At 42.8% G+C, this 9,157-nt stretch overlaps 1 protein-coding gene across 2 annotated transcripts; it reads right to left on the bottom strand.

The window, feature by feature from the left end:
- Positions 1–1,062: 1,062 nt before the first annotated feature.
- Positions 1,063–8,668, bottom strand: LOC108798995 (neuropeptide-like protein C4orf48 homolog). Of its 2 annotated transcripts, none has more exons than XM_018570804.1 (4): positions 8,521–8,668; positions 6,749–6,881; positions 5,960–6,048; positions 1,063–1,160 (listed from the first exon to the last, which is right to left on the bottom strand). In XM_018570804.1, exons 1-4 carry the CDS (start codon positions 8,638–8,640, stop codon positions 1,104–1,106), a joined length of 399 nt encoding a protein of 132 aa, XP_018426306.1. In that variant the 5' UTR covers positions 8,641–8,668; the 3' UTR covers positions 1,063–1,103. The 2 variants fall into 2 exon arrangements, with proteins under 2 accessions (XP_018426306.1, XP_018426305.1); XM_018570803.1 differs by having other exon boundaries at positions 1,064–1,165; positions 5,965–6,048.
- Between the last annotated feature and the right edge of the window lie 489 nt (positions 8,669–9,157).

Genomic DNA, 9,157 nt, shown 5'->3' with positions numbered 1-9,157 from the left:
AGATTTGTATGGCTCTGCCTCTGCCCACAATCCTTTAATGAGGCATAATCCACATACCTTTTGGATTTGCTATGGAAGTGATGATATATAAATTCAGTTTTCTGCTCTGTTATTCTTAAGACAAATGATGAATATGTCTGCCTTGCCTCACTGGCTTTCATGAGCATTGGTTACATGCAATAATGTGGCCCAAGGTGTTTAATGTACTGGTGATGCTGTTTAGTTTGAGTTCAGGACAGAATCTGGTTCACATTCAGCTCCTGAATTAAACGGTGCTGCTGAAGGTTTTCTGACCCTCCAGGAGTTACAGAACTACAGTATTAAGGAGTACTTAGATCCTCATGAAAAATCACAATAAAACACAAAGCAATCCAAACTGTGTGTTTATTCAGAGTATACACATGTGCAACTCTTATATTACTAAAGCACAAATAATATATCATAATATAAGGGTGAGCAGTGAGATTCTGTGTAGGGTGCCAGGCCATTTTGAACAGTGTCTACAAGGTGTTCATTCATAATAAAAATCATTTATAAAGATGTGTACAGGTACAAACTAGGCACTATACTGATGTCAACAAATCAGGAAAATTCTATCATTTTCTAACCTCTTTAAAAAAGAATTTAAAGAGTAAGTACATACAGCCTTGCAACTTCACACTTTATCCCTGCATGCAGCAGAGGGACCCTTGTACTCGATACAGTAAACCTGTGTTGTAATGGTTATAGAACAATACCAGATTTCACCAGTAGGTGGCACTGCTTTGAAATCTTTAGGTCCTGCTAAAATCTAGAAGCTATAGGCGGCACAGAGACTCACCCTAGGGAGGTTTCGTTATTAAATTGGAAGTCCCCTGTCAATTCTATTGATTTCCAACATCGTCTATACATTGTTATTACTTATCTCTTGAGATTTCTATTGTACCTGCAGTATTGATAAATACAGGGTATCAGTAATGCAATCCTCGTTATTTTGTGAGACGTGTTTCTTAAGTAAAATCTCATAGTGAATAGTATTGCAGTGATACATAATGATTCGGTGATACTAGGTGTTATAAATTTCTAGTCTTGGTAATGCAGCTGTTTTTTTCTGCTTCCTGGCTTCACACAGTGCAGTCACATAGGCTCCGTTGCTCTGTCCTCAGAAGAAGCTTCTCTGTCTGCATGACAACAATGAGAGAGAGCACATTGAAACACATTTAGAAACATACCAAGAGCTCTATTTCTAAACAATCCACAGAGCCATTTGCCCTATACTGAATTATGGACCCTAGATACTGAATTATGGACCCTAGATGGAGCTGAGGAGCACAGGAAATAAGTATTTATTTCCTGTGCTCCTCAGTGCTATTTGGTGGCCATAATGCAGTACTACATTACATTACATTCGACCTGAAAAGAAAATATACAAAGAATGTTTGTTTTTGCCTCTATTTGCACAGAATGAGCGTGCACAGAGCTTCATGGCTCTGTGAATTGTTTAGAAATAGACCTCGCAAGTATAATTGATAGCAATTTTACAGAAGAAAAAAAAAGGCATCAATCTTTTTTAAAGGGGAACGATGGGGAGAGTGAAATGCACGTGTCCCCATAGTTAGAGCCAACATGTAACACTGCAGCTGTCACATGTTGGCTCTATTGTTTAAGAGATGAGTGATCACAAACTGCTGATCACTTGGCTCGCAATCTTCTCCCTGCAGAGAGCAGTGACCATCACTCATCTCTCCCTGCAGGGATCCCCCTCCCCTCTCTGTTTCTCCAGTGCTGACTAGAGCGACAAACATGGGAGGGGGAAGGCACAGCTGGCTCTGGCTCTAAAGAGACAGAGATAGCTGTCAATCAAGCAACGGGTGGATCCTGACAATATTGTTGCAATCCTTCCCAGCTGCAGCTCGGCTCTGCGGCTTGTCAGCATATAGCGGCAATAGCCCGCTATATGCTGAGTTTTGGATCACAGGAGGACATTAGTAAATGTCCTCCTGTGATAAAAAAGATCACTTTAGGATGGGCAAGCTGTAAGGAGAGAGAAAGCCGCTCGGCCAGTATCTGACAGTCGGCGGCTCTCTCTCTCCTCACTGCTCGGCGCTTCACTTCTCCTCAGATCCCTGCTGCCTCAACCCATACAGGTGGAAGAGAGCAGCGGGGATCTGAGAAGAGGCTGCAGGCTCAGGATGGAGAGCGGAGGATCGGTAAATATGTGTGATATTTACCGATTTTCTGTGTGCAGAACAAACGCTGGAGTGATCAGCTGATCACTCCAGTGTTTGTAAATAACTAGGGACACATAGTACTATGTGTCCCCAGTTATGAATGAACAAGAAGAGCTTTACATCACTTCCTGTTCATTCATGAATTTCTGAATGGGTAGTAGCACTCTGTACAGAGGTTCCTCCCCATTCAGAAACTGGTTGATAGTAAATATTTTCTGAATGAATGGGAAGCCTCTGTACTTTCCATTCATTTATAACAGAGGCTGCAGAAAAAGAGATTGAGGACTCGGTGTCCTCAATTTCTTTTTCTATTTTAAAAGGGAAATATCAGGGGGCTGTTTAGACACCTAATATTTCCCCGAAGCCTCCAACAGTAAAAAAAAAAATTACAATAAAAAAATAATAAAAAACACAACCTGGAGGCGGGGCGCATGACGTCACATGACGCCGTGCTTGTGCGGCATTGGGTGACGTCACGCGCCTGTTGGGGGGGGCACATTTTTTTGTTCTTGCCTCGGGCGCAAAAGGAGCTGGCTACGGCTTTGCCCCCCCATGCTGCTTTAAGGACAACCCTTAAATGATGCCTCTTGATCCGATGATCCTCTTCTTTCCACTTGTTTTCAGCAATCCCTCCAGCGCTAGTGCCAATCTCTAATCCAGCGCAGACTCCTTGTTTCCCACAGCGTATGTCCGGTGTATGCGCTCAGAGCTACGTGCATTGACTTACAGTGAGTCTCTCCTCTTCTCCCCGCTGGTGATCTCTACTGTACATGCGCCCGCACACATCCTCCTGCACAGCCGCTTGAGAAGCTTCAGATCTGCAGCCGGAAGCGAGCGGCAGAGGTAAGTATTTACCTCTTTGGTAACTTTACAATTTTTTTTTATGTTTTTGCATATATTTACATATGTAAAGTAGATATATGTTAAAAAAAACCGGTGACTTTAATACTACTTTAAAGAATTGAAGCCAAAGGACCAGCATAACATCCAGGAGGTTAGCACTTTTTAAGGAGATCAGCAGTTGTAAATACCACATTTTTTAGTGTGTGATGTTAGGTGGCACATTCATTTTGAATACTCTGTCAATGCACCACAAAGAACATAAAACCAGACATACAACAATTTTTATTACTGCAGAGTCACACAGCACACAGATGGTTCATACATGTGCACTGTGGTGCGCTACGGTGCAAGTGCATTGAGGCACGCTGCCTAGGTGCATTAAGGTGCCATTCAAAATAAATGGCATTGCCTTGTGTTTCATGTATTGCTATGCACTCCATTAATGCATGCCAATTTTCATGTATTCACCTGAAGTTGTCACAGCACAGTAGTGTTAACTGGCCCTAAAGACCCTTGTGGGCTGATTATTAATTTTTGCCTGTTTGTATAATGGTTAAAAAAAATCATGAATCAATTCTCCAAAAAAAACAACGTCTCACATCTAACTTCAAAATATATTGTAGAACTATTGCTCATTCCCCTAGTCTCAGGTGATACTCATCACATTTGCATATTAATAACTTGTTAAATTCACAGTAGTAGTAACACAGCCTCACTGCCTCCAATAGCACCGGTGATTGTGTGTGAGATGGCTGGTTAAAATAAACTGGCTAATTCATCAAAGTCGTTAAAAATACTCTGTTTAATGAATGGAGCTTGCATAATGACTGCTGTTTTGTGTCTCCCACTGCTCTTTATGGCCTCATTCTTTTCTAGATCTCTAAATATATCTTTGCTTCGCTAATTAATTAAAATGATGCTAGTGGGAAGCTGTTATAGGGGAGAGGACAGAGGAGGGACTGTTATTTAGTTTGAAGAAGATTCTGCCAGTACAGGCAGATAGACTGGTATATGTAAAGTCGTCATCTTACTGCTGGTATCTTTAACCATCATTTTAAAAGGGGGTTGAGGAGAGGAGTCAGAAGACTTACTGTAGTCCATGAAAGATAAATTCATCTCTCTTTTCTCTTTCCTGGTGTTTTGTGGAATTACAGTTCTGTCCTGGTTCTTCTTCTCTCTTAGATCTTCCTCTCTGTTTGTCCTAGTTATTCTTCTCTGTTTGTCCGGATTCCTCCTCTCAGTTTGTTCTGGTTATTCTTCTCTGTTTGTCCTGATTCCTCCTCTCGGTTTCTTCTGGTATTCTTCTCTGTTTGTCCTGATTCCTCCTCTCGGTTTGTTCTCGTTATTCTTCTGTATTTGTCCTGATTCCTCCTCTCGGTTTGTTCTGGTAATTCTTCTCTGTTTGTCCTGGTTCATGCTCTCGGTTTGTCCTGGTTCATCCTCTCTGTTTGTCCTGGTTCATGCCCTCTGTTTGTCCTGGTTCATCCTCTCTGTTTGTCCTGGTTCATGCTTTCGGTTTGTCTTGGTTCATCCTCTTGATTTGTCCTGGTTCATTCTCTCTGTTTGTCCTGGTCCATCCTCTTGGTTTTTCCTGGGTTATCCTCTTGGTTTGCCCTGGTTCATGCTCTCTGTTTGTCCTAGTTCATCCTCTTGGTTTGCCCTCTGTTTGTCCTGGGTCATACTCTTGGTTTGACCTGGTTCATGTTCTCTGTTTGTCCTGGTTCATCCTCTCGGTTTGTCCTGGTTCATCCTCTCGGTTTGTCCTGGTTCATGCTCTCGGGTTTGTCCTGGTTCATGCTCTCGGGTTTGTCCTGGTTCATGCTCTCGGTTTGTCGTGGTTCATGCTCTCGGTTTGTCCTGGTTCATGCTCTCGGTTTCTCCTGGTTCATGCTCTTGGTTTGTCCTGGTTCATGCTCTTGGTTTGTCCTGGTTCATGCTCTTGGTTTGTCCTGGTTCATCTTCTTGGTTTGTCCTGGTTCATGCTCTCTGTTTGTACTGGTTCATCCTCTCTATTTGTCCTGGTTCATGCTTTCTGTTTGTCTTGGTTCATCCTCTAGATTTGTCCTGGTTCATGCTTTCTGTTTGTCCTGCTTCATCTTCTTGGTTTGTCCTGGTTCATGCTCTTGGTTTGTACTGGTTCATCCTCTCTATTTGTCCTGGTTCATTCTCTCTGTTTGTCCTGGTCCATCCTCTTGGTTTGTCCTTGTTCATGCTTTCTGTTTGTCTTGGTTCATCCTCTTGATTTGTCCTGGTCCATCCTCTTGGTTTGTCCTTGTTCATGCTTTCTGTTTGTCTTGGTTCATCCTCTTGATTTGTCCTGGTCCATCCTCTTGGTTTGTCCTTGTTCATGCTTTCTGTTTGTCTTGGTTCATCCTCTTGATTTGTCCTGGTCCATCCTCTTGGTTTGTCCTGGTTCATTCTTTCTGTTTGTCTTGGTTAATCCTCTTTATTTGTCCTGGTCCATCCTCTTGGTTTGCCCTAGTTCATGCACTCTGTTTGTCCTGGTTCAGCCTCTCTATTTGTCCTGGTTCATCCTTTCTGTTTTTCCTGGTTCTTCCTCTCTGCTTGTCTAGGCGTCCGTTGTCACCCAAATAAAAGGTGAGGGGAAATCATTTAATGAGGACATGTGTTCCAGTGACAACTGTGTAACAGGTAAATTCCCCTTACTTTGTGGATATTTCCTCTACTTTGCTCTCGCATCGCTGGGTCAAGGAGTGAAGAGAAATGGCCCATATACCAAAAACAAACTGACAGGAAATGTAACCCTTCCTTGCTCTATCCAAAACCTAAAGAAACGTTTTGACTATGCATGCATTTTAATATTTACTGCTAACACCAGTATCATTCATATACAGTAATATAGTATTATTTAGTATTATTATCATTAACCATGCTGAAACAAATACCTGAGAGTCCAAATTGTTAGCTGCTGTGTTGATGTCCTGCAAAGCTCGTTCCATGAACTCAAACGCATGGCAGTCTACACATGGCCGAACTTTGGAAAAGATTGTATATAATAGTACATTAGTGGACATATACAGTATTTATATATGAGGAAGCAGAAAAAAAACTGGGAAGCACCAAAGCACCATGCCCTCCCAAAGGTCTGGAACACACCGCGATCACTGAGAAACTTCCCCCTTAGCCTAAGTCTTCTTCTCCCACTGCTGGGTAGCCAATAGGAAATGTCCACATCATGCAATAAGGAACACCCAAAGAGGAACTTTGCCTATTGTAAACAGAAGGAGAGAGAAAACCTGGGACTCGTATGCCACGTTACCACCATTGATTTAGGTGCGTAAAATGGTCACAAAAGCAGGGAATCTTTTTATACCAGTGATTAGTTAGGGGGGTGGGGGATGGGGGACCTGCGAGCCTAGAGATTAGCTTTAACACCTTGGGAATATTTTAGGGGGAAAATGCCCCCTTTCTGCATATACTAAGTTCTCCCTACTTTGGGGTATGGGGAGCCTATGACTCTCTCTTCTTCCTTCAAGGTAAGCATGGTGGAAGGGGAAAGGGAGATACAGGACCATAGCATTTGGGGCAGATTTGATATCTCCCTTGAGAGTGGTTGGCTAGTAATCTCTTTCCTGCCCCCTGTAGACATGAGATTGTTGACTGAACATGATCAAATCAGGCAACTGTCCTCTCATGTCTGTTAGCTGCTTTAGACAGTCCAGTACACTACTTACTTTCAGCCGGGACGATAGTGCCTTGCTCAGATAAACTTCCAGTCATCTTCTCAGCCAGTGAGGTGACCACAAATGTGCCTTGGACCAGCCCCAGAAAAGTAACCAGGACTGCAACACAGAACATGATGAAAATCTGCAAAAAGTAGAGAAAGAAAAAGCTATAATACTGTGTTTTATCCCTAGAAACATAGGGGCTGTTGTATAAACCTTCCGACAAGGGCATAGCTGGCAAATACTGTTTGCACAGCATTCCCACCAAAAGATGGAGCAGAGGAATCCCCTATGCCAGTAGGTGGCAGTTAGGCTCTGTTGCAGTGCACATGTCCTGACAGGGAACATGCTTACAGGAGAGAGCAGAAGAATGACCTCATCAATGTGGTGCTGCTTCATTCTCCAATCAGCACGCTAGGGCTGTTTTCTCAACCAAAAATTGGGCTTCTGCTGCTGCAGAGGAGGCTGTTGATCTGGTAGGGACCCATTAACATCAAAACCGGTGTGACAGAATATAAAATATTTTGTCAAGTAAATATTTCTTATATATTTAAGCTGTGTATCCATCTGCTTGCCTGGAGTTCAGCTGTAAAGTACAATGTTTCTTCAAGGTCTGAAATTCATGCTGCATACATTGATTTTGAATAATACTGTAGAGGACTTTGTGAAAGCTATATCCTAAAAAGAGATAAATGACTAGTCACCATTATTGCCTGCAGGCTTTCTGAAGCCATTGCTGACTTCCCATGCCTTGTTTCATACTGTGTTTCTAGTCATTTTGAGAAAGGATGAATTTTGCTTCATCATATCAGAGCTGCCCCCATGATGACTGGCGATCTGATGGGGAAATATTCCAGCAGAGGTAGGAGAGGTGCAAGAAACACAGACCAACAAAATGGATGAAGCAGAAGCAGGGAGATACAGGCACTGCAGATCCTCAGGTACTGTTCTCCTTGCTGGAGAGAAATCTTTGACACATTGCATGATACTAGCATGTAGGCGGGGGGTCAGATGACCTCTGCTGTAGCACGGAGGAACGGTGTCTGGCTGGTCATTCCCTTGGCGGGCACTCAAACTGGCAGTGTAGGGAGGTGATCCCTAAATCACTTTCCCTTAGCACAGCAGTCACAAGACTTTTTTCATGCTACAACTTGAGGGAACCCAACACTGGACTAAGGTGTCCCCTGCTATGGGCTCTGGGTGACATCTTGGGAAAGCCTGCGTCAAATTTAGACATAGGGTTCTGTGAGGTTCTGACTGCCATTTTGGATGAACCTGTGCTCTAAATACCACAGTGAGCTACACATCCTTAAAATTGTTCTTGCTATAGTTCAGATTTACGCATGTGCATGCATGTGTACATATGTAAATTACTGACTACGGATGCAGACCTTTCTATTTTGCTTTTACTTATCTTCATGCAGCTTAGTTTTACTGATGCATTGCCCCACAGCATGCAATAGAGCTGCATTCAGATCCATAAAGAAAATCATAAGATTTATAAATCTGAATGCAGAGGATTTTTCTTTCTACGTCAGCGTGCATGAGCCCCCTACTCTGCCTATTCAGTCTGGTCGGCAACACACTTCATATGTGGCAGTTTCATGATTATTCCATAGCCTTTGTATCATGGTATCAATACAATGATCTTACTTTCTGATCCAGTGCAGAAGAGGGAAGTATGTCAGCTACAACAATACAGACATATTAAGCTTTGCATCTCTGTGCCTGCGGTGCATTGTGGGAAGCAGCCTAGCCACAGTGACTAGAGAGTTTCCTACCTTTGGGACAGAGCTGTGTTGTTGCAGTCTGGAAGGCCGATCGGATGTGACATACATAGCAGACAGGCTTCTCTTGTACTCCTTCCTTGCTGTTGGGTCATTGCTGTGGAGAATTCCCATAGTAACATTCAGATCTGTCAGAACACAGCTGGCTTCTAGCAAGGCTCTCTTCCTGCATTTCTCATTCCGCATCCGCAGTCTGGATGTGGAAACTATGTGCCAGAAAAATAATACTGCTTGACAGCTGTTTCAGCTATTAAATGCAAGATGGCAGATATATAGCATGGCTAGCAGGGAGATGCAAACCAGATTAGGTGGATAGGAATGTATAGACTTCGTTCATTTTTAGTTGCATCCTGTTTTCCATGGCAATACGAAGTTCAGGTGATCCAAAGCAGGAAGCCGACAGTAACGTATTGAATTATTTTGGGTTGAAGGAGGGAAAGCATAGAAGGTCAAGTGTCCCATTGAAGGACCAGTATCGTGAAAAAATATGTTCTAATAACTATAGAAGGCATAGTCCACCTTTTGCAAAAAAATAACAAATGCACACACCTTGATTGAAAGGAAAATGTGCAATTAATTTTTTTCAAGCCTTGCGCCAGTGCATTGAAGTGTACAGGCTCCTGCAAACCGC

Source organism: Nanorana parkeri, unplaced genomic scaffold (genome assembly GCF_000935625.1).
Source record: "Nanorana parkeri isolate BGI_ZX_2015 unplaced genomic scaffold, ASM93562v1 scaffold1598, whole genome shotgun sequence".
Classification (NCBI taxonomy): Eukaryota; Metazoa; Chordata; class Amphibia; order Anura; family Dicroglossidae; genus Nanorana; species Nanorana parkeri.
This window is presented reverse-complemented; position numbering and strand designations above follow the sequence as displayed.

Coding starts and splice junctions, on each gene's coding strand:
- LOC108798995 (XM_018570804.1), bottom strand. CDS start 8,640: ATGGGAATTCTCCACAGCAATGACCCAACAGCAAGGAAGGAGTACAAG. Junction 6,049..6,748: donor CACTATCGTCCCGGCTGAAA/GTAAGTAGTGTA, acceptor TCTTTTCCAAAG/TTCGGCCATGTGTAGACTGC. Junction 1,161..5,959: donor CTAACAATTTGGACTCTCAG/GTATTTGTTTCA, acceptor GTTGTCATGCAG/ACAGAGAAGCTTCTTCTGAG.